The sequence below is a fragment of the Thermobia domestica genome, chromosome 4 (genome assembly GCF_964235325.1).
Source record: "Thermobia domestica chromosome 4, izTheDome1.hap1.1, whole genome shotgun sequence".
NCBI classification, from domain to species: Eukaryota; Metazoa; Arthropoda; class Insecta; order Zygentoma; family Lepismatidae; genus Thermobia; species Thermobia domestica.
Window position 1 is genome coordinate 286,248,617 of NC_137457.1, and position 26,895 is coordinate 286,275,511.

A 26,895-nucleotide genomic window follows, 5' to 3' on the forward strand; every position below is an offset into this window, starting at 1 on the left:
TAAAGAATTTTATATGGGACCACCAGGAAGGTACATTTTTCCAAACAAACAGAAAAAAAAATCAATATTATCGATGCACTTATATCGAACCTATACGCAAAAATAGCCACAACATATATATGCAAATGGGTTAAATTAAGAACCTCGTCCTTGTTTTGAAGTCGGTTAAAAAGATACCGCACACACATACTTAACAAAAACTAATATATAATGTAACGTTTCAGTACAATGGAAATATCTTAATCACAAACAAATAAATGTCAATCTGATTCGATTGATTTTATTATTATTATTATTATTATTATTATTATTATTATTATTATTATTATTATTATTATTATTATTATTATTATTATTATTAATGTCCTCAATAAATGAGTCAAAAATAACGCACTTTCGCCACTACTTCGGGCGTTATTTGCTTTCGATGGATTCTAAACAATTATACACCATATGGTATACGTTATAAGTTTCAATGGTTATATTTTTGAGTCAAACTTAATATACTCCGATGTTATTACCTAGGTAGTTTCCGTGTGATTTTAAACAAATATCCAGGATATGTTAATCACCATAGTTATGTGTTTTGAATAAAAGATAACACACTTCAATCATGATTAGTTTCTATGTGATTTCAATCAAACATACAGAAGTTACAATGGTTATAAATTGAATTTAAATTTTTGAAAGAAGAAACCTCAAAGAATAAATTAATCAAGTTCATTAGATAGAGAAACATGAGAAGAAATGTGATATACATGGTGGCCGATGCATTCTTTATATGGTAATCAACTTGTTTGAACCATTCACAGATGGTTTTAGAACTGTACGGCTCTGCTAACATCTAAAGAGACTAAATGGACTCATCCATAAATTGCAAGTTGTAACCATACTACTAATTGCTTTGTGATATTTTGATATATCTCGATCAATCGATCGATAATTTCAAATATTGAATTATAAATACTAAATAAATTGTTATTTGCGATATACTAGTATTTCCATATTTATCGACATTTCCATGCTTTTCAACATCTGAGTATTCGATATTTTTTGGTACTCAATATTATTCATTATTTTGGTAGTCGATATTTTCATGAAGTTTTAATATCGGTTTTCGATATCCAAATCTGGATATCATACAGCTCTAGGTCAAAGCCTGAGTTTCCCTCAGGCACTAGGGACATGATTTTTTTTTCCCAATGTGACCTTTTCTCCAAGCTGAGCATTTTTTGCATCATACATAAAGTAGTTTCATATTTATCATATTGAATACAAAATGAGCTATCCATATTATTGTAACTATAGTCTAAAAGATTAGTCTGAAATTATAATAAGTTTTAACTTTCTCAGGAAGTCAGTTTAATTTTGAATCGTTCGAGTTTTGCGTTCCCTTTCAGCTAGGGCCGGACTTAGGCAATTTTCCGCCCCCTTCCCCTTTCACCAGAAAGAACAAATCTTAAAAGCCACGATTTTAAGAGTCTTCATCCCGGCGAAATTAAAATACCGCTAATTTTACAGTAATTATGTGATATCTTCAAATAGATAAAAGATAATTGAAATATGGAACAAGAGCGCCCTAGACAATATTATTTTGCGTGAGGTACCGTTATCACAAGTCACCTAGTGGCTTTTCGTTTTCAGCTGTTTAGAAACGTGAAAATAAATGCTGATGTTCATAATGGCTCGAAATCGAAAGCAGATAAGTGAGTCATGATAACGGTTTCTCATGTAAAATAATATTGTCTAGGGCCCTCTTGTTCCACATTTCAATTATCTTTTATCTATTTAAAGATATCACATAATTAATGTAAAATTAGCGGTATTTTAATTTCGCCGGGATGAAGACTCTTAAGTATGCTATCCCATTATGAACGACGAGGAGAACGGAAGAAGCACTCGCACTCACAAAGACTTAAACACTGCAAATACAATCTCTTTCTGTCTGTTTTTTTTTCTTTAAATAATAATGTTATGTTAGTGAAAGATAAAGCAAACGTACCTTGTCCCAAACGTACCTTGCATAGGAAAGATGGTAATCCTTTTTATAGAATTCAATATCGAGCTTCAATCTAAATATATGAGTTTGTAATTCCAGTACAACTAGCTCTTTTTACCTTTGTTTGTGACAAAGATAAGATTAGTTTCCATATCTAAACTGTGATAACTAACTAAATGGAACAAGTGTTCGCTACTGTTCGAGAATTGAGTTCTTGTATTTGACAACATTCAAGCAATTCATGCTGGAATTTGTTTGAACATTTACTTTAGCACTGTCCATTTGACCTTAAACTAATGCGATCTAAACATGATTTAAGAATGTAGTATTCAAACAGAAGGTGAGCTTAGTAAATTTAGCTACCATCATCATGAAGTCTATTTCCAATAAGAAATATTTATTTTAAATAATATAGTTATTACAAATTTTGCCGCCCCTTGCAAATGCATGCATTGCACATATGATAGAGCCGGCCCTGTTTTCAGCATCGAGGCTATATGAGACGTGGACCTAAAGTTTAAGGTGGAATTCGAACCATCACAATGCGTTCAAATTTTTAAGGCTTTCCACAGAGAACCGAAACTTGTACTCCGTGCACCACAGGCGCACTAGCTAGTCGGTAGACCAACCGGGATTGACAGTCTGATTTTGGGTGAGTCACGTGCACGAAAGGTCAACTCTTAGCGCCGCCATTGCTTGTTCACGAAACAAATAATTATGCTATAGGTAAGGCACATATCGGTCTTTATTGAACTTCTTAAAGCTCAAGCACAAGAATTCCTACCAGTAATAATTTCAAGGGGTGACCCAGGGAGAATTTCTTTCCCAGAACTAGAAAATCCCCACGCGATCGATCATGTTCTACTTGCACTACTAGTGTTTTTGCAGTACTATTTTTACCCCCCTTCCCCCGCCTCCATGTATTGAAGTTTCCCCCCAGGAAAATTCTTCTGAAATCATCACTGATTATAACAAACTTTATACAAAAACAGCTGTATGCTCCAAGGATTTTTTTAACTTGTTGAACAAAGTGGTTACACAAAATAAACTTCAAGCCATGAGCGATTACAAGATAAATTTAGTTTAAAATAACAGAATTTAGCAATCTACTTCCAACTAATAAATACATTCCTATTACTAATGCCGTTGAAATTCCATGTTATCCAAAAGAAAAAAATGTGTCTGTGTAGTGCTTGTACTTGCGGAGAATTTAAATAAGACTGCTTCCGATTACAGTATGTAGTGATATTGAAGAATATATATATATATATTTTTTTTATTATTATTCCTTTTCAAATAACTATAAATTACTACCGTATTTGGAAAGGTGAGAAATTGAAAGCAATCTTTGGTGACATTTTGAACACTACAACACTATTACTGAATCATGTACAAAGAATGTATTAGTGAAATACGTAGAAAACAAGTTTGTATTTATATACCTTGATATATATCAGCGACCGACGATGACCCTGTAGGACAGGAAAACATTTTTTTCTTTCTTTTACGTAAACCACATTACGTTTCTTCTGAAGAATATTAAATAGGTAGCAAATACAGATGTTTGTTTTTAAACTTTCTTTTTTTTAAAAAAAAAATCTTTAATGATGAAAATACTTGTGATTTTTAAAAAATAAGAAAAGTTCTGTTGTTGACCTTCATTTGATCAAAATGTCATGACCTTGTTGTATTGAGGCACCCAAGATTCAAAGAAGTTTCAGGTGACTTCATGAAGATACAAGTTCACCTATGCTTTCACTATTGTTTAGTGATTTTTTTTAAAAAAATCATGAAGTGTATACATATTTTTTCAAGGTTTAAATATTTTCAAGGTTAAACTATAATCAATATTAATAATAATTATTATTATATCTGATTTCATTAATGGTAAATTTGAAGGACACTTCTGTAGGCTGCAAATACCAAAGTTACTTGCTATTGTTAAGATTTTTTTCTTAATCATAAAGAAGATGTTACATTCTATTTTTATTTCATTGTAGACAAGGATTTTTTTGTATGGGGCGTAATCTTTTAAAGCAACCTTAAACTTTGAGCCTTTAGGGGTCTAATTTTCAGGGGCCATGTACTGGTTACTCCAACAATAGAAAGGTCAAAATGGGTAATGTCAATGGCAAATTCAATGGCAGATCTTAGTGACGGTGGAATATATTATTATTATCTTAGATCATCTTGCATCTATATTAGCAAATATATTCATGAAATCTTTGAAAACAGGTATCTTTCCAGAAGCACGGTAAAAGTCTTTTATAATTCCAATATTTCAAGGGGGAGAAATCAATAACGCTAATAGCTATAGAACCTCTTACAATTTTAAACTCATATAGCAAAATTTTTAAAGCTTTAATTCAGGAATTCTTGGTATTTCAATTAAAATCAAAGATAGTTGCTTATCAACATAAATTTATTTAACAAACGTCAACCATCAGAAATCTAGTTAAATATACTGAATACCTAGGTATATGTAAGTTATGCTTCACAAAATAAGAGTGAAGTAAATATGATATGCATAGATCTAAGTAAAGCTTTTGACACAGTAGATCACTCATTGTTATTAACTACTTTATTTAATACTAGCAGCGTTCACCCCGCTTCGCTGCGGTCACCCCGGAACGCAATAAACTTTGTTACTTAGATAATTTTTACTTTTTCGCTTTCAAGTGATATGATAAAAACCATAGAAGATTGCAGTAAATGTTAACATTATATCGCCTGTCATTTATGTTAACCCGCCCCGCTTCGCTGCGGTCACCCCGGAAGTTTTCGCTTTCAAGTGATATGATAAAAACCATAGTAGATTGCAGTAAATGTTAACATTATATCGCCTGTCATTTATGTTAACCCGCCGAGTGACACGGTCATGCGGGTTGCATATAAATACGTTTATTTTTACCTATGATGAATAACTAACAAAGGATTTGTACGTTATGGACACTTGAATGGTCAATTATCTCAAGACACTGGTAATTAAAAATTAAAGTGATATGATAAAAACCATCTAGGGTCCAAATCCTAATAACCCCCCAAAAATAAAAGAAATTGGTTCAGCCGTATTAGCGTGATGAGGGAACAAAGGATTTTGTACGTTCTCTTTTATATATAAGATTGGATTATCTCCTAAATTCCTTAATTGGTTCAGCAGCTTTCTTACAAATAGATGTTTTAATGTGAAAGTAAATACCAGTAATGCTCTATCAAACGAAGGTTTCATAGAAAAAGGGATTCCATAAGGATTGGCACTAGGACCACTGCTGTTTATAATTTTAATCAACGATCTAGTTTATAATCTATATGACAAAAATTCTTTTGTATACTAATGATACAAAGGTGTTCAAAGAAATAGAAAGCGATGACGACAGAAAAACCTTACAGAGGGAGCTGGACCAAATACATTATTGGTCTATCAGTAAGAGTATAAATATAAATAATAATAAATGTAAATATATATTCTTTACAAGAACGATTCAATATTCTGTAACAAATTATAAGTCAAATAGCAAGATAGTTGAGAAAATAGAACATACAAATGATCTTGGTATAATATTCGATAATAAACTTACTTCTGGGATACATGTGAGACACATAATAAAATGAGCGTTTATGTTAATGGTTTGCATTTTATGAAATTGATCCAGCTGGAATATGGATACGTAGTCTGGACTGATATATATATAAAACAAATAAATAAATGATCGAGAGAGTACAGAAAAAAATTATTAGCTATTTGCACCATTATTTCAAATTATATCAACATTACTGTGACTATAACAGATTTTTGACCACCTTGAACTAGAATCTATTGCAGAAAGAAGACAATACAACTACACAATGTTCGTTGAGGAACTAATTAGAAATAGAATTGAGCCAAATATTATTCCGAATTCCAGCTCACAAAACAAGAACAAGAGATACATTATATGTAAAGGAAAATAAACAATCATTCGTGAAAGTTCTTAGGCAAGATAGTAGTATAGAAATCAGTGTTACCTGTCCAAATGCGTATATAGTTTTTACCATATCGCACACTTTGCAAATTGTAAGTGGTAACGGAAAATATCTCAGTACATACTTAATATATTGTTTTTATAGCTTCATTGTGTTCCTATTTATGTAGTTACATATTTTAGAATTTTCGTGTATGATATCCAAACAGAATGTATATATTCACATGACAATTACTTTTTACTTGCGTCTTTATTCAATGTATTATGTATGTAGAAGAATACGTTGTATATAGTGCTATAGTGGACTTCTGGCTGTTTTTAGCACTAAAAAATCCAATAAAGTAAAACTAAAATTATAGCACAAAATCTTCGAATAATTTTGGAACTATTTAAGTCTTCTTTTCGAAGGAAACTTCTAGATTTATGGCTAGAATTCTCAGTTTTGATTCATAAGTACGAAATCTCAACGCACAGTATTATGGTATGAGCACTGTCAGCTATTGCTGAGTTTCACGATCTAGCTGCGAAGAATTTGCCAAATCCTAATGAAGTTTATACGAGATCACCGCAAAGTATCTTCTTCCAAAAATAAATAAATAAATAAAAATAAAAATTCGGTGAACGTTTATCAAAGTTATGCGTGAACAAAGACACAATATAGGGCCTACATATACAACGTGTCCCCCAAAAACTCTCAGTAATTTTAATTGGTTATAAAATAAAAACCTTTTGGAAACTTGTGTCCATATTTTGCCTAAAGTTATACCAACACATAAAGTTTCATGTGGAGTATGTTCGTTATAGCCACTTAATGTGGGCCGCACGTGTTACACGGCAAACGTCTCTTCGGTAATCGAGCTCACTCCATACTCTTCGAAGCGTAACCGCTGTAATTGTGTTGATAGTTTCTGTGATTCGGATGAAAGTGTAAGCATTTGCGTAACACCTTGCTAACCGTGCTTTTTGGAATTTGTAGTTCTTGGCTAGCTCTGCGCATGGATTTCTTGAGGTTTCTCTGCGCACAAAGGTTTCTCTCACGCAATCAACAATTTTTCTACCATGGCTGTGGCACTGATGGTCGAATGCCCTTTTCCCTTGTCACAGATGCACCCTCTTTCTACGAAATCGTTGTACTATTTCAAAAATGACTTGTACGAAGATGGTTTCACATCAAATTCGCGCCTGGAAGCACGTTGCACGAACACAACAGTCTTTCTTGAATGAATTCCAAAACATACTAGCTGCGTTGCTGTTTGACGAACGCCATTTTGAATTCACTGCCACCTAGCGGAACAAGGAGTGAATGTTAGAAGCTGTAGAGAAGAAACAAAAATGCATTTCCTGACATCTTATTTACAAAGATATTGCGAAATGTTTTCATTTTATAATCAACCGAAATCACGGAGAGTTTTTGTGGATGCGCTGTATACATAAACAATTCCAATTAAGAAGCTCTCTCTCTTTCTCTCTCTATCTCTCTCTTTTTTTTTTTTTTTTTAATTTGCAGGAATTACCTACCTAGGAACGAGTTCGGCATAAATATAAGTTACATATACTGAAATATTAAACGATACATATGTGTTTCCACGGGTGTCCACAGGCAGGTCTTAGGGTGCAGGTTGCGACAATGAGTTTATTTGGGTAATACTATATTTCACTGACAACGGTGCAATCAAACTAGAGAATGCTAAATTTTGGGGACAGAACGGTAAATTTCGAGGAGAAAGGTAAATTTGTGGGAAAAAATAGTAGATTTGGGAGGAGTATGGTAAATTTTGGAGGGGGAAGGTAAGTTAGGGGAAGAACATTAAATTTGGAAGGAGAAAGGTAAATTTGAGGATGAATATTAAATTTGGGGACAGAATGGTAAATTTCGAGGGGTAGAAAGGTAAATTTGGAGCAGAGTGGTAAATTTGGGAAAGAACGGTAAATTTGGGGAAAGAATGGTAAATTTCGAGAGGTACAAAAGTAAATTTTGGGGCAGAGTGGTAAATTTGGGAAAGAATGGTAAATTTGAGAACAAAGTGGTAAATTTCGAGGAGTAGGAAGGTAAATTTGGAACAGAGTGGTACATTTGGGAAAGATGGCAAATTTGGGGAAGAATGGAAAATTTGGTGGAGAATGGTAAATGAGGAGGGAGAATAGTAAATTTGGGGGCAGAATGATAAATTTCGAGTAGGAGAAAGGTAAATTTGTGGGAAGAATAATAAATTTGAGGGAGAATCATAAATTTGGAGGGAAAACGATAAATGTGGAAGATAATAGTAAATTTGGGGCCAGAATGGTAAATTTCGAGGGGGGAGAAAGGTAAATTTATGGGAAGAATAGTAAATTTGAGGGAGAATTTTAACTTTGGAGCGAGAAAAGTAAATTTGGGGAAGAATAGTGGATTAGAAGGAAGAATGGTAAATTTGGAGGGAAAACGGTAAATGTGGAGGGAGAACGGTAAATGTGGAGGATATTAGTAAATTTGGGGCCAGAATGGTAAATTTCGAAGAGGGAGAAAGGTAAATTTGGGGACAGAATTGTAAATTTTAAGGGAGAAAAGGAAATTTTGTGCAAAAACGGTAAATTTTGAAGGAAGAATGGTAAATTTGGGAGGTTGACCCTAAACCCATGCGGGGGGGGGAGGACAATAAGTGAGCACATATTTATGATTCTATATCTATACTATGTAGCAGATTTGAGCTTTTGGTTTTGGTACTCGTACCATGACTATAAAGATCACTCTAACTAATTTGTAAGCAAAGGAATTATTCATTACATTTTTGTTAACCCTGGCCTTTCACTTTTGTGCGCAGGTTAAAGAAGAATGATGACCTTGTGAACTTAAGACTGGCTTAAACAAAATACAACAATACCTGATATTAGCCAATCACCCGGAAATCCGCCGAAACTTCATAAACAAGATCCATTCTAATAGATAACAAGAATGATTAATTACACTTAGATGTAGTACTGATATTGATATTCTGGTTAAGTGAACACAATTCTTTCAGTTTGCATGTTCCAAATACCACAAATATACCGTATTTTTTTAATTAATAAGTTTGATAGTTCTTGGTAGAAACATTAACGGAGTTAAGTTCCAACTCAAACTTCATGCTTCTTAGGCCATTGATTTATTTAGTCAATAAGAGGAGTTATGACTTCCAAACTAATGCTATGGATATTCACATGTATTGGAAGTCTTATAGAACGGGTATGTCCGTCCATCCGTCTGTCAGGCGCGCACTCAGAAATTTTTGTTGGAATGGGTCCAAAGCTTTGTGGGGTCATCTAATACTACAAACAACTTCATTTGTGTAGTATTGAACAGGCGTTATTCTGTACCCGAAAAGACGTAAAATACTTCCACCTATAGTTTTAAAAAAGGAGAACTAGATTATTTTTATAAGAGAAAGAGTACAAATGAAGTGTAAGATCAACTTTTCATGCTACATCAATCATTTCCCTATTAAACAAGTTTTATTGAAAAACTGTACAAATGTTATGTTGAATTAGGAAGTTTTGGGGGGGGGAGTCCGAACCCAGTTGACTCCCTTCCCGTAGGTGCGTCCCTGCTATCTGTCTGTCAACAGGCATCAAAGCAAAATCAGTCAGAAATAACGAGAAGATGCTTAACGCAATCAATTCAGCGTCCCAGCAATGAGTTCCATCTTTTCCATTAGCTCTCTATTCAAACCGGAAGTGCTTGAAATTAACCATTTCCGGTTTCAACGTTGATCGTCATAGAGCAAAAACGATAAGTGATAGATAGAAGCGGTCTTGTGGATTTAAGATAAAGTCCCAAGAATATGTTCCTTGTCCTGCGTTAACCCTCAGTTCAAATTGGAAGTGGTAAAAAGATAGTAATAATAATTTCCGGTTTTAATGTTGATCGCCAAAACGATAATGCGTAGCGACAAGATTTTTCTTTGGGGAATACTTTCTTCATTCGCTCTCTCTGTGTGCTTACTAAACGCAATAATTACAGCTTCCTCTTCTAGAGTTAAAAAAACAATTGATTTTCGGTGATTTTGGACTACTTTTCTTCTAGCTCATCAATTTCTATTCTTAAGAGGCATCCAGCATGGAGTGATACCAAAAATGATAGAAATTTATTTCTACTTCTGGTTTTAATATTGATGTCCATAGAGCAAAAGTAGTAATGGTTTCTTGATATGGATTCAGCGCCTGAGAAACCAAAGAGGTTCTATCTTTGATCCCTCTGCTGCATTCAGAAATTATAGATTAACTACTTCTTCTTTCAGTATCCAATCCGTAGTTTTCAACTCTACCGTAATTTCACACTGTGAAACGAAACTCACTTGTTTTTGTTTTCTTTTAATTTTAAAGACATTTTAAGGGGACAGACTACTAAATATTTTTCAAAAGCTAACCGTTTTTGGCCGCTTTTCGTAAGTGAAAAGAGATAATGGAATGTAACTTACCACAATAATAGATGATGTTATTCTACATCCGAAAATATGAATCGGAAAAAAAAATTCACTGTTTTCATCCATAGAAATTACAGTATGACCAGAATTTAAATTACCCAAAAATCTAGATTAAGGCAGCGACTAGAAAAATGAACTCAACGGTATTTGATGACTTATCATGCACTCTCTGTTCCTTGTTAACTACTTTTTAAATAATATTTGTATTTATTTTGTGGTAACTTATAAAACTTATTACAAACTAAATACAAATATTATTTAAAAAATAGTTAACAAGGAACAAAGACAGCATAATAAATCATCAATTACCGTTGAGTTAATTTTTCTAGTCGCTGTCTTAATCTAGATTTTTGGGTAATTCAAATTCTGGTCACACTGTAATTTCTATGGATGGAAACAGTGATTTTTTTTTTCTGATTCATATTTTCGGATGTAGAATAACATCATCTATTATTGTGGTAAGTTACATTCCATTATTTCTTTTCACTTACGAAAAATGGGCAAAAGAAAAGTTGTTAGTTTTTGACCCCTTAATTGGATTTTTAATTATGCTATTTTGCTTATTTCTTCCTGATGTCTAGTCAAATGCTCCTTGATTTCTCAAGATGAGTTTGCATTATACTAATACATTTAATATTAACTTGAATTAAAATCTACGTATTCATCAACGTCATAGTTTTCTGCCATTATTGGCAAAACGTTTGCCACAACTGAGAAGTTTCCATAATCCAAGGTCTTCAGCTAATGTTTTTTGTCTTCGATGTACGATTTTTCTTCTTTGATATCGTTCATCAACTGTAGCCACTTTCGCCCTCTCCCTCTCTTTCCTGTCACCAAACCCTCTAGTATGTCCCTCATGATACGGTTTCTTCTCAGCTAATGTCCGAATCAGTTTCTCTCCCTTTGTTTAATTACATCTAAAATTGTTCTTTTCACTGCCCTCCATTTTGTTTTACATTCAACCCAACTAATTCTCTCCAATTTTCTCCAAACCCACATTTCAAGAGCTTCCATTCTTTTCTGTCGCTTTTGAGTAATGTTCATACTTCTGCCCTACAAATTACAATACTCAACACGAAGTATTTTGTTTTTTTCTCAACTCTTTATTAACGTATCAGTTGAACGAAATGGTAATTCCATAAATTATGCAGTACTCGTAATTAAGTCTTGAGAAATGGCCTAAGGGGAGCAATGCCAATTTATATTTGAACTAAAATTGCTCTAATATGCGCGATGTATGTGCTACTCGCAGTGATTAGGAAGGTTCGTAGCACATGCTGGCATAAAAAAGTAAAAAAAAAAAAAAAAATGCTGCCGCATACATCTTTGTTATTCTAGAGGCCTCGATTTTTCTTCACATCCACATTTCGAGCGCATACAGTATTTTTTCGACACTTTTGTGCAGTGTCGATTTTTCTACCCTATAGAGCACAATAGTCCAAACGAAATAATTTGTGTTGATTAGAGCCAGGAATTTTAGGTGCAAAATTTTGATTTTAAAAAAGGTCCAATGTTTTGATTTTAAAAAGTGCAAACATTTGAGCAAATATTGTAAATTTCAAATGTAAATATTTATACAAACAGCAATACAACTAACTAAATCATATAAAAGTACTAAAAACTCAGTCATATATTAAGAAGTCTGCTAAGCAAATTCCAGAACACAATGTTATTGAGGTTACAGGTTTAGAAAACTGCTAAAACAGTTTACATTTAACATTCCAATGAAATTAAAAACTCCGGAAAATTGATAAAACGGGTAACATTTGACACTTCAATGTTTTTTTTTTTTTCAGTGAGACTGTATCTCCAGTATCTAAATAAATATTTGTATATAGAAAAGCATTCAACAATGCCGATTTGTGCACTGCGGAGTCTCATCTCTGGTACAGGGGATCCTTGGTTCGATCCCAGCAGCACAAACTCTTTGTGTGCGTAGTTTTTCTCGTTGTTTCATTTCCTTTCACTTTCTTCGTTGCAGCATTATAATCCATCTCATTTATCACCGTCCATCTAAACGTCGTTCATAATTATACGGTACAGGGAGTCCCAAAATTCTTTCCCTGATTACAAACATTAAGAAGGTATAAAATATGACTCAGACAAATACTTTTAATCTTGAATTGCATGTAACTTATTCAAGTTTTGTGTACACAATTACTAAATTTCTACGTGTGATCTGTTCGTTGCCCGAAGGATATCCAGGCGATATTCCGATTCTACCCATGTGTTGGTCAACATTACGTGAGGGATAGATGTTATGACTTCAGTAATTCTGCATCGTAATGGTGCAAAGTCATCCACTAGTGTTTGGTAAACCTAGTTCTCGACATAACCAAAAGGAAGAAATCCAGTGGTGTTACATTCGATTATCGCGGTGGCCAGTTCCTGGGACTATCACGCCCGATCCATCTTTCCGAAAATGTATCGAAAAGGTACGGACACCTAACTTGCAGTGAGGTGGCGCACCATTAAGTCCAGAATGTTCTGAATCTATGGCACAACAAGACAGATTTGTTCAAGAATCTGTTCACTGAAGAAAAAAGATCCTATGATTTTATTGTGAATAAGATCGCACCACACGTTCACCTTAGGGCTGTCTCTGACGATGTCAAACACAGAGTTGGGATTTTCGGACCCCCAGATCCTAGCATTGTGTCGGTTAACAACACCGTTCATATGAAATATAGCTTCATCTGAAAAAAGAACATGTTTCAGATAGTCAACATCTTCCTCAACAGCAAAGTCATAACGAGCACTGTAATCCGTAGCACTGATGTCTTAGGAATCTGCAACTCACGTGAGGTTCTGCGGATTGACTTCTTGGACTTCTCACGAAGGCGTTTCTCACTGTCTGAATTGACTGTGCACTGGGTCCAGGCCTGTCTTTTCTAGAAAGAACATTGACGCTGCTATTTCCTTAAACTTAGCATACCACATCTTGATGTTCTACACATCTAGTTTGCCTATGGTATGCCGTCTGGAATTGTCTCTGAACTGTTTTTGGTGACTGTCTTTCGTGATACCAGAGAACAAATTGGACTTTCCCCTGGTTTGAGTACATGTTTCTGCAAATAGTGCCTGATTCCGCTGGTGTTACGTCACTGAACCCTGTAACAAACAAACTAACAGTAAGTATATACACAAAAACTTGAATACGCTACATGCAATTAAAAAAATAAGTATTTGTTCTATGTGTCATATTTTATGGTTTATGAAGGTTTGTAATCAGGGAAAGAATTATGGAACACCCGGTATAGTGGAACATTAAACTAAAATAAAAAAGGTTAGCGATTGGTCAGTTTGATATTGCTACAACCCTTTACTTCATATTCAATAGTTCCCATAATGGCACTGCACTGAAGTAAAAGTAATGTGGTGACACACATATTCAGTGTTCCTTGCTTAACTATTGTAGAATAAAATGCGGCAAAGGAATCAGAAGAAAGTTTCAAAAAGTGCAAAGAGGTGCTCGGATAGAAAAAAAGCGAAAAAAAGTGCAACCAAACCACAGTTAGGAGTATTTATTTATTTTCGCAAGACAAGTTAACTTGGACATTTTAACAGCAATAGGCATTTGAAATGTGGTGTTTGCGCAAAATGCTGTGCATATCGTGGACTGAAAGGAAAAGGAATAAAGACGTACTAAAGGAAGCTAATGAAGGACGACAGATCATGAAGATAATAGGAAAAAGAAGAAACAGTACGCATGGCCATCTTATTCGGCACTCCGATTGGATCATCGTGCTAATAGAGGGAAAGGCAAAAGGAAAACCAGAAAGAGGAAGACCAAGGATAGAATATCTAGATGCAGTTACGAAGAAGAGGCCTTATCAAAGTATAAAACAGCTCTCCCAAGCGAGAGAAAAGTTTTAAAATTTCCATGTTGCCCACCAACCTATGGTTGAGGTGAACAAGAAGAAGAATAGCAATAAATAAATAAACTAGGAATGCAATGTATATACCCGATTGCAATGAAATGAGCTGAGCGAGCTTAAACTACGTAATCAGGAAGCGTTTTTCGGTGATTATTCCTCGATGGTACATCGGATTTTTGATTTCGACCTATGTTGTCACTCAGCACGACATACTCTATCAGCGTGCTAAGTTTGGTTGAAATCGGCCAAACGGTCTAGGAGGAGTTCGCGGACAACCAAACGGCTAACCCGAGTATAAGAGCTTCGCTTCGCTCAGCTCAACTAGGAATGCAATGTATATACCCGATTGCAATGAAATGAGCTGAGCGAGCTTAAACTACGTAATCAGGAAGCGTTTTTCGGTGATTATTCCTCGATGGTACATCGGATTTTTGATTTCGACCTATGTTGTCACTCAGCACGACATACTCTATCAGCGTGCTAAGTTTGGTTGAGATCGGCCAAACGGTCTAGGAGGAAGCGTTTTTCGGTGATTATTCCTCGATGGTACATCGGATTTTTGATTTCGACCTATGTTGTCACTCAGCACGACATACTCTATCAGCGTGCTAAGTTTGGTTGAAATCGGCCAAACGGTCTAGGAGGAGTTCGCGGACAACCAAACGGCTAACCCGAGTATAAGAGCTTCGCTTCGCTCAGCTCAACTAGGAATGCAATGTATATACCCGATTGCAATGAAATAAGCTGAGCGAGCTTAAACTACGTAATCAGGAAGCGTTTTTCGGTGATTATTCCTCGATGGTACATCGGATTTTTGATTTCGACCTATGTTGTCACTCAGCACGACATACTCTATCAGCGTGCTAAGTTTGGTTGAGATCGGCCAAACGGTCTAGGAGGAAGCGTTTTTCGGTGATTATTCCTCGATGGTACATCGGATTTTTGATTTCGACCTATGTTGTCACTCAGCACGACATACTCTATCAGCGTGCTAAGTTTGGTTGAAATCGGCCAAACGGTCTAGGAGGAGTTCGCGGACAACCAAACGGCTAACCCGAGTATAAGAGCTTCGCTTCGCTCAGCTCAACTAGGAATGCAATGTATATACCCGATTGCAATGAAATGAGCTGAGCGAGCTTAAACTACGTAATCAGGAAGCGTTTTTCGGTGATTATTCCTCGATGGTACATCGGATTTTTGATTTCGACCTATGTTGTCACTCAGCACGACATACTCTATCAGCGTGCTAAGTTTGGTTGAAATCGGCCAAACGAGTCTCCAGAACCAAACATATGGGTAACTAGTGCTGCCTCATGAAAATAATCACATACAGAACTATCTTTATTGAAGAGACGAGGTGGAGTTCTGGATGACTGTCAGAAACATATATTACCTGTCAAAAATATTCAACACCCTCCTCCACACTTCATATATATATACAGTATTACTCTTAGATAGACCTGCCTCACAATCCAGTTCTTCACTTTCTTTAACAAAAGCTCAACTAATTGCTTCACGTTTGTTAAACCTACAAAAGTAGAGCTGATCACTATTTGGATCTTATCTCAAGGGAAGCTGCATCATATACGTATATATATGTACAGTTATATGTATACTACATGCAACAGCGATCGCTTGTAGCAACATTGCATGGGTTCAATACAAACAAGGTCTCTCTCTCTCTGATTTCGGCCTATTAATGATGTGGTAGTGAAAGTACCCCAGCTAAAAGCGTCGACCACACCCGTCAATACTATGCAAATGTCTGTGTACAAAAGAAAACGCTATGGCGTGAAAAATCTTTTCTGTTGCTTTTGATATTTAAATTAACAAAAAAAGTTTATACATATGTACGATGGTAAGTAATGGTAAAGCAGGTAAATTGTGTTTTCTTTGAGGGAATAGCGCGGAGGCGGGAGTAAAGCAAGTAGATGAATTAAAAAAATAGAACTTGTCTCACTTTCAATGTCATGTCTTGAAAATTAAATGTGTCATTGAAGCAGGCAGGGAATTAGTTATAAATAAACAGAAAAAAAAACTTGTGCTAAATGTCCCCTGTAGCACTTACAATGTTACACGTTAATCGTTCACTACATGTAACATTCAAATATTCGATTTGTATTTATAGTTAAGCACTATGGAACGTTGTGTAGACGCGGCAATTGCCTGCTGTGCCGCGTGCGGCCGCGGCACTTCGTGAATTTTACTCACTATATTATCATTGTATCATAGGCCGTATGAGCCTGACTTACTAAAAGTAATACAAAATTTACCATTTTTCTTTTGCTTGTTTATTCATAAGTGAAAGGAGATAATGAAATGCAACTTACCACAATCATAGATAATGCCATTCTACAATAGAAAATATGAACCTGAAGAATTTTCAATGTTGTCATCCATAGAAATTACAGTGTTGCCAGAATAACATTTTCCACAAAATATAAGTTAAGACAGCGACTAGAGGAATGAACTCCACTGTATTTGATTACGTATCATGTTGTCTTGGAATCCTGTGAACTACTTTTTAAATGTTAGTTGTATTTAATTTGTAATAAACAAAATAGTTTTAATATAGTTATTAAAATTAAGCAATAATGTTATTTAAAAAGTATTTAATACAAAAATGATAGTTGTATTTAATTTGTAATAAACAAAATAGTTTTAATATACAGTTATTAAAATTAAGTAATAATGTTATTTAAAAAGTAGTTCACAGGGTACCAAAACAACATCAAATGCAGTGGAGTTCATTCCTCTAGTAGCTGCTTTAACTTAGATTTGGAGGATAATGTTATTCTGGCAACACTGTAATTTCTATGGATGACAACACTGAAAATTCTTCAGGTTCATATTTTCTGTTGTAGAATAGCATTATCTATGATTGCGGTACGTTGCATTTCATTTTCTCCTTATGAATAAACAAAGCAAAAGAAAAATGGTAAATTTTGTATTATTTTTTTTAGTAACTTCGGGTCTTAACGCGGAATTGTCCCACTCCTAGTGTGATCATGATTTTGTTTCACTAAATTCCAAGGGATACGCAGTCCATGCCTTTAAGACAGGCACAAATAATGGAACACGTGCTTAATATGCAATGAATGCATTTTAATTTCATGAATTTTACGCATCATAGAACAAATCCGACTTCTTTGGATCTCTTAAAGTGACATCAGAAGTATTGCGGTCATTTTCAGGTAACTGTTATGACGTCACATGTATGTAAATGTGTCGTTGAAGGGAAGCTGTGTGTGAGTACTTCAGGTCTGAAAAGTGAAAGGAAATGTAAAAATGCAACATGTCATTTGAACAATGTGATGTAATTTTTTTAAACCACATTACGAATATTCAAAAAGAAAACAAAACACAACGTTATGTTCTATGTTTTACACATTCATTCTTTTGTATCAATAAGTAAACCATTTATTTATTAATTTTGAATTAGAACTCTTTCATTCTTCTAATGTTGCATTGTTCCTCACAATGATTTTACCAAAATAAACTGATACACATGTAAAACACTAAAGTTAGTGGGGTTCAATTCGGAAGAGAAAACTAAACCATAAGCTAATTTCTTGCGTTGCAGTCAATAAAGGTTATTGTCATTCAGATATCTTTTAGCTGAGTGATATGTGTTACCAGTGGTGACATCATGGGTGACCCAGTGAGAAATCCTCCGGATCTACGAAACTCCTTCTCTGTCGGCAAATATCTTCTATGGTGCTCAATATAAATTCTCAGTATTTTCTCAGTTGTACTTTTTACCCTGTATTGTTGGAATTTCTCCTTGGGAAAAATCTTCTGAAATCATCAGCACTGTGTTAGCATATCAGCTAACGTCGTCAGAGCTTCTTCCAGGGATACCCTGTCTTATCCATTCCCCTCGAGTTATTCAATAGATTCTCTAGAGCCAGTGCGTCGATTTCTGGACATAAACTTTGTGAAGCTCGTTCAGGTGCGTTTCATCGTAATGCATCGAAGCAAAGACATTTAGATTCTGGGAAAACAAAGCAAACTTTGGGGCGAGGACGAGCCCCATACACTCCCTCAGGACTGACGCCCATGACTGAAGCTGAGATACAACAACATGCCATTCTTGTGTAGAGCAGTCCTTTATCAAATAGTGTCCCAGTCCAGTCTTCTCATATCTTGATTTTGAAACTCCCTGGACAAAATTTTCTGGAAGAAATCCTGATGATCGTTATTTCTCGCATTCTGAACGAAAGTTCGCTACCTCTTAATCCAAATAGCCCTTTCATTGTCTCATAATGATAAAGACAACACCGAAAATGCTGTTAAGTTTACCGAGAATATGGAATCCGTAACCTCACAACCACAAGACATTGCATACTAACTATTGACTTACACAGAAGCGAAAATTAAGTCTCACTATAAGATATTTTCCGAAGTTAATAATCTGTTTATTAATATTTACACATAGGTCTAACACATCCCCTTTCTTAAGTTACCTGTGTATTAAAGTAATCTGTATACTAACATTACATATACGTCTAATGTATGCCGTCTCTTAAATAAGTTGCATGCGTATCAAAGTTAATAATCTGTGTATTATGATTTACACATAGGTTTAACACATCCTGTCCCTTAAATAAGTTGAGTGTGTATCAAAATTAATCATCTGTGTATTAATATTTACACATATATCTAACACATCTGGTCTCTTAAATAAACTGTGTGTGCATCAAAGTTAATAATCTGAATATTAACATTTACACATAGGTCTAATACATCCCCTTTCTTAAGATACATGTGTATTAAAGTAATCTGTATATTAACATTACATATACGTCTAACGTATGCTGTCTCTTAAATAAGTTGCATGTGTATCAAAGTAATATGATTTACTGTATTATCTGTGTATTATGATTTACACATAGATCTAACACATTCCATCTCATAAGTAAGTTGTGTGCATATTAAAGTTAATAATCTGTGTATTACGTTTTACAGATAGGTCTAACAGATCCCATCTTTTAAATAAATTGCGTGTGTATGGGAGAAATCTGAGATGATGGTTTTCAATATACACACTTCTGCTGGACAGTCTTACACACACGACTGTGCATTTTATGGAATTAGTTGGAACATTAAGATGGAGGAGCTAAATTTTGACATAGGCACTTAAATCCATCCATACATTGATCTTGAGTGCACAAAGAATTGCATGATATAAGAATGTTCATTTAACGCACTATGTACGTTTCAAATAGTAACTTCATTCAACAATATATCACATAACAGAGACTATTTTTTTGGCCGAAGTCTCTACATATGTATAAATAAAATTTGCATTAACGTCCCACGATTATGCTCTGTAGGCTAAAAGAGTCGCGTGAATAATAATAATGAGTAATGAAGAAAGGAATTCACGAGAATGCGAGAATCCCGAGAAAAACGAAGTACACCATGTTGTGACGCCACATCGTCTGAGATCGAACGAGGGACCTCTACGTATACGCTCTGAATACTCTCTACATAGACTGAATAATTCCATATCACTACTGTTAATCTGTGGTCTTGGGACTTCTCCATTAGGTATATAGCATAATGTGAATTCTGATTATAATAATTACGTTAATACTGGTACTAGAAAGCCTTGAAACATTAAGTTCCGAACTATGAAATCAAATGATGAAATCGTTTTTCTTATTTAATTCTACGATATCACGAGCAATATATAGTAAGCAGAAAAATGTTTTTATTTTCATTTATGACATAAAATTAACTCACAGACTTTATTAGTTCATAAAAGCAACTACAATATATTATGTAGCCACTGGAACTGAAGGCCAAGGGTAGTCTGTTAAGTGCATTAGGAAGAAAGTTAAGTAAATTCAGGGTTTCGAGTGTTGCTACAAATGCATAGTAAGTGCATTGAAGGATAGTGTATCGAATAGTACTGCAATCATTAAGATTTTAGATACATGTCATTTCTTTAAAGTAACATGCTTGTCATACAACCTGCCATCTATCGGGGAAACTTTGCACGAATTCTTCACACGTAACTTACCATCATATCATCTGTAACCCTGACCAACAGTAGAATCCTAATGTATTATCCTGCTACTATATATATATAAAAATTAACTTTTCTAATGTAAACTCCGTCTGGTTTGGCTATTATAACTGTTATCTACCCTTTCATTTTGTGTTATCTCACTATGGTCTTTTCAGATCGAAATTTAGCGTTAGTTTACAATCCAGTATTCCGAGAAATTATACGTATGTACATTAGTATTTAAGGCATCATTTTATTCATATAATGGTGATGCTGATGTTCAGCACGCACACATATATTTTCTTACACAGAGTCATTGATGGCAATTCCTTTTTCTTGCGAATTCACACCTACGATATTTTTATTATAGATGTAAGGTTACTTTCCCTTTTTTTTAAAGTTTCTTGTCTGTATGTGTGTATATGTTGTTCTTAGTTGTTTTCGACCTTTCTCACACCTGAGAATGCTTAGGTGTCACGAAAAATACTATGGAGGAAATACATTCTACAAACATTCACAACGCACGCACACCACAGGAGTTGAACCTAAAGGAAGGAAAAAAAATGGCAAGGAAGTTTCCTGTTATCATGAAACATATGTAATATCACAATTATGAATGAACATTTTTTTTGTCTTGTGTGGGTGGATGTTATATATACAAGTGTGTGAAGAAAACAAACACAGAAAAAAAACAGGGAAAGTATAACAGTGGCTCTTTGTCATTGGTAAACGTTTTTATATAATGGTTCAAGTATTCTTACATAATTAGATCACCTTACGCTGCATTGAGCTATGGCAAGATGACTTCAGCATCAAACATTCACAAAAAATGTATATTAAGAAAAGAAAAGAAAAAAAACTTGAGAGAATGTTCACAATTCCATGACCTACTGTTACGCTTCAAAAGTCTTGAAAACCAGAGTACTCGATATAATATGACTTAATAGCGTTAAAAGTTGCTCCACCAACCTGAAAAACATACATCATTTCCAACTCGTGGAACACAGTAATCTGATATTTCTTCATCATTAATACGTACACACAAAAGAGCAACATATTTTTGCTTCATTCCATGTAATTACAATATTCTGTGTGATTATGAAAAGTTTATTAACATACTGAAAAAGAAGTTAATGTTCCGAAAAAGTAATTCCACCTCAGAGACATTTCAAGGACATACTTTGGGACCATCGAAACTTAAACTAATCAAAGAAGTGAAATGTTCATGAATTGAGAACGAAATTACATTAAGCATTACCAGTAGTTAAATTATCTATATTTGTACCTATAAATCTTATAGTTTTGTATGTAGACGATTAAAAATCCCCGGAAGGCAAATATGTCTATAACTCATTCATTCACAACCACCATTATCGGTGTTATTAGTAACTTGCACCAGACACGTGGTTCCTATGTGCTACGAATGTTAATAAATTACAAATGTAAAATAGTCAGTTCATTTTCAGTTTCAGTTATCTCCCTTTCGAAAGATTTATAAAGGAAGTCCCAGCCGTAGAGCCTTGTGAACTATTTCACTAAATTTATTTTAAAGCAAATTTGTTTGAAGTAAGCATATGTATTAAAATGGCACGAGCCAAAATGGCCGAATTTGCCTGTTTGAAATATAATTGCTTTTCACACTGTTAATGTAATAAGAAAGGACAAGAGAAGCATGAATATATTAAAATTAAAAAAACAGTGTAATAAGATTGTCACAAATAGTAAAATTGTCAAAAGTAATGAATTATAAATAATAAAAATTGAATAAAAATTGAGAGCAAAGCTCCCTAATATTTATTGTTTACAGCGCCATCCAAAATAGTCTTATGTGGAAAATGATTTAGTAAATATTCAGAAAAAAAAAACATGAAGTTCATAGCGGCGGGAAGTAATATATGTAGATTTCAGAAGCGGATCCAGCCCGGGCCTGGGGGCCTAGGCATCCCAGTTTTTTTTGAGTGACAAAAATAATTGAACCTATTACTTACATATTTTTTAAAGTTTAGAGTAAATTCAAGATATTCTGGGTTCTGGTTGGCCTCCCCAGTATTTACTTTATAGATCCACCTCTGGTAGATTACCCAAAAAGTAAAATGGCCATAAAGTGAAATTGTTTTATGTAGATTAGAATGGTCGTATTATGGGACAGAAAATATAATCCGCCGCCATTTGCATATGAGAGATAATGAAACGATCAGAACGTCTTAAAGTATTAACAAGTATTGAATAAGAAGAACATAAAGAGAATGGAAGTGAAAGTGTTAAGGTAAAGGTCATAAGTAGGAAGAACAAATATCACATTCGGGAATAAAGGGAAAAAGTGTCAAAATCAGGGAAAGTCAAAATCGACAGAGAAGTTCGAACAGTGAAAGAGGGCTAGATATCCAGATGGACGGACCGAAGAAGTTGAGGAAAAGTGAGAAATATATAATGAAAAAGTGCAAATATAAAGAAGAAGTGGATGTATATAAATGTAGTAAAAAGAAAACCAAGTGTAGTAGTGTAGATATCAAGGATTTAATAAAATAGAGGATCTGCCCTTACAACAAAATCTTGAAGCCATACGTCACTGTTTCGCCACCCCTACTCTGCCACTCCGTCCAATAGGATCGCAATGTTTTGAGCCAACAATCATGGTGGAAACGAAAGTAGCCAATCAGACGTGCTGATTCTCGGTTGTTTTTGGCTTCATCGATTTAATAGGATGAAGATACATATGGGCAGATCCTCTATTTATAACATCCTTGTTAGATATAGAGAAATGTCACTTGATCCTCTTCCTCTACACAGTACAACAGGAATATGATGTGCACACCATGGTTGTCACAAGGATCTTATAAAATAGAGGATCTGCCCATATATCTGCAGTCAGACACCAGGTAAAAGCACTCATTTTCGAATGAAGCCTGGTATCTCGTTTTTCCGTACTATTCCGTTTTAGCAGACTCTCCCCTACCTTTGCCTCATATCGTAGCCTATATTCTAAATGCATTCAAGAAACGTGATATCACTTGGATCACCATTTAATATTATTCAATTCAGCTAATTTTTCTCATGGACCACTTTGGTCTGATATGGAACTATTTTAGAGAGTGAGACTCAGACTCGGAAGTTGAAAAATAAGCAAGATCAGCCGTATCTATATTATAACATTGAAAGTGACTATATTTATGACTTAATAACTCTTGAACCACCCGACTGATTTCAATCAAATTTTCAACAGATGAAGTTCGGATCTGGGATGACTTTTATCATATCACTTTGACCGTAGAACTTAGGAGAGGGATAGAGGAGAGAGAGATTTATAAAAATAAATAAAACTTAATAATTCTTGAACCACCCGACCGATTTCGATCAAATTTTCAACATAGATGAGATGATTTTTGTTATTTTATTTTGACGGGTGCAACTTAGTGGAGGGGAAGGGGTGATATATATATATATATATATATATATATATATATATATATATATATATATATATATATATATATATATATATATATATATATAAATGATCGAAAATGACTAATATAAGTATCGACTCCATGGTTTTCGGGGTTGCTGAAATGAACGGTGACGTTTCCCGCAATATGGGGAGGTGGAGATACATAAAATCATTGAAAATGACCGATATTAGTGCCGAATCCATAGTTTCCGGGATCGCAGAGATGAACAGTGATATTTCTGATGCCGTTAAAATCTAAATTCAACCACGCAACATGGGGAAGAGGAGGAGGATAAATATAAAATTATCGAAAATGACCGATATCAGAGAGCGCTTTAATAATAGTAAAACGTCACTAACGGAACCTATTACTATTTTTTTTAAAAAATTAACCTAGCGAAGCGTATAATTGATGCTAGTATATTAATATGATAAAGTTTATTTTTCCATAATATATTGAATCCTCTCTTGTGAATTCATTCTTAGTATTTATAGAATGACTAAAAACCAGAAGTGAAGCCCATATATTTTCCACTTTACTATGTTAATTCAGAATTTTCTAATATATATATTATAATTCAATTTTCTTAAACGTGAGATAACGCCTTTTACTTATACAACGTAACTACGAAGCTGTATAGGAACTTTAAGGTTAACAGAACACCAGTAATAAATCAACAGCTACATTGAGAAATATATAAGTCTGCTACTTAAAACAATTGCAACGTAGCGGCGTAGTAAGTAATCTACAGAAGTTGAATGTTGGAAGTATGGGTGTGTGCCAGAGGTGCACCCACGAAGAGAGTCCACTGGGACAGGATTCCCCCTCTTCCGAAACTTTTTAATACTTATATTTTGTTTGCATCATTGGCGAGCTCACGAGATCGATCAGGGCCGGACCTCGTGCAATCTTACTTATTCGACCAACAGTGTCATACTTTATAATAAAAGCATATTTGCTTTAGCACAGTGATGATTAATGTAGCCTTAAGAGTCTTCATCCCGGCGAAATTAAAATACCGCTAATTTTACAGTAATTATGTGATATTTTCAAATAGATAAAAGATAATTGAAACATGGAACAAGAGCGACCTAGGACAATATTAATTTGCGTGAGGTACCGTTATCACAAGTCACCTAGCGGCTTTCCGTTTTCAGCTGTTTAGAAACGCGAAAATAAATGCCGATTTTCAAAATGGCTCGAAATCGAAAGCAGATGAGTGAGTCGTGATAACGGTTTCTCATGTAAAGTAATATTGTCTAGGGCGCTCTTGTTCCACATTTCGATTATCTTTTATCTATTTGAAGATATTACATAATTACTGTAAAATTAGCGGTATTTTAATTTCGCAGGAATGAAGACTCTTAAAAAATATCTCATGTTGCACCTGTACTTTCTTAACAAGAAAACAAATTAGTTTCATCATTTTCTTCTGAGAATATAGGTGGAAATACTTTAAAATTATTTATAATTTTCTAGAGTGTGCAATAATACCAGTTCAGGACTACACAGATGTAATCTCTTGTAGTATTTGACCCCTAACGCCTCCCCTTCCCTTAACTAAAATCGCCAATGTGTGCTATACAACAGATGCAATATATATATATATATATATATATATATATATATATATATATATATATATATATATATATATATATATATATATAGTATGTTATTTACAGTGTTGAATTTTGTACCGAACCTATGTATGTGTTCTTAATTTATTAATATGATTTTTTCTTTTCTTTTCCAGGCACATATTGTGCGCGATACTATGGTTAATTACGACATTATCAAGAAGCCATACATATCAGTATACGCCAATCGCAGTACACTCAGAAAACGAATGCGCTTTATTGCTGGATGGTCCCGGCAGAACTAGTTCCTATGACTACAGTCTCAACACGCTTAGGGGTTCCTTGTAAGTATTAACTGTTTAGTTTATTTCTTACCTTCTTTGTAAATGCGTTGGATTTTACATCTATTTACTTATGTTTCGGTCGCTTGTTCAATAGCAAGCTTTTGTCGCAAAAGTACTTTTAATACATATATATCAATCTTCATCGAAATTCTCACGACCCTGCTCTGGCATGGAACAGACGCAATTTTTGCTTGTAGTGACCACCTAATACAGGTTGGTTTGTAGTTTTCGATTTATATCACTGAGTTGAACAGTTATGTCTGCTATGCACTATAGGAGAGGTCCTAGGAAATCTCTTATGATCTTTCCTAGAGTCAAAATCTTAACGTGTATGACATCAGATCGCATGTCATTTCCTATGTTCTGAACGGCCCTATGAGATTTCTTTTCTTTAGAGCACGCTCTATTTCGAAAAGTCGTAAGAATTCGATTTAAGCGACATAAGGTGAGAGAAAGCGAAAATAAACTCTGGAAAACATTTGCTGGCCGAGTGGGTGAAAGAGCAAAAATACTCGATAAAATGTAGCGTGGTGCAGGTAGCTGATGAGGTCTGTTTTGCTAATTTATCTTGATTTTTTTTTTTAGAGGTATGCAATTTAACAATATAGCGTCTGGTATCAATATCAGTAGAATGTGCAACTTCGTTCGGTCAGACAGGAAAACTCTTCACGTGTATGGCACAAAAGGGTAGGATTTCCTGTGAGATATGTCGTAACATTTATCGTAAGATAAATCCGAAGATATTTTCTGAGAAATCCCCTAGTGTATAGCTGGCCTTAAAGATCACTAAGATTCTATGACCATGTCGTAATGACTACAGCTGTACAAGAAGTCAAAGTTAAATTGTGGCCATTCCGACAACATTGCCCCACACAATTTTTTTTCCCTAAAAAATGTTATTTGCTTTACCTTGGTTTTGTCAATGATGTACCTAATTTCATACCTTGCCATTTAAAATTTTTGGGTGATCTTATGATGGAAGGTCCTATGAGGCAAGCAGAATGCTCCTTTCGATGCGGCCTCTTAACACTTTTTGCTCCATTTTTTGATGTTCAACTGTTTGTGATTTATTCGCACCGGACATTATCTGAAATACTGATAAGACTCCTTAAAGCTGTATTGTATTACCATACATAAATTTAAGTTCACTCTCACAGTTATACTACAACAAATAAATTTCATAGGAGATAAACTAGACCATTTTGTGAAAATATGTGAACAGTACTTC

General features: G+C 34.5%; 1 protein-coding gene across 1 annotated transcript in view; it reads left to right on the forward strand.

The window, feature by feature from the left end:
- Positions 1 to 26,895, forward strand: part of cysu (peroxidase homolog) — a gene marked incomplete at its 3' end in the record, with an annotated part of 322,966 nt that overhangs the window by 165,231 nt on the left and 130,840 nt on the right. The window contains 1 exon segment of the mRNA XM_081756057.1: positions 25,500 to 25,667. Within this exon segment, the coding sequence (XP_081612183.1) occupies positions 25,500 to 25,667 (168 nt within the window).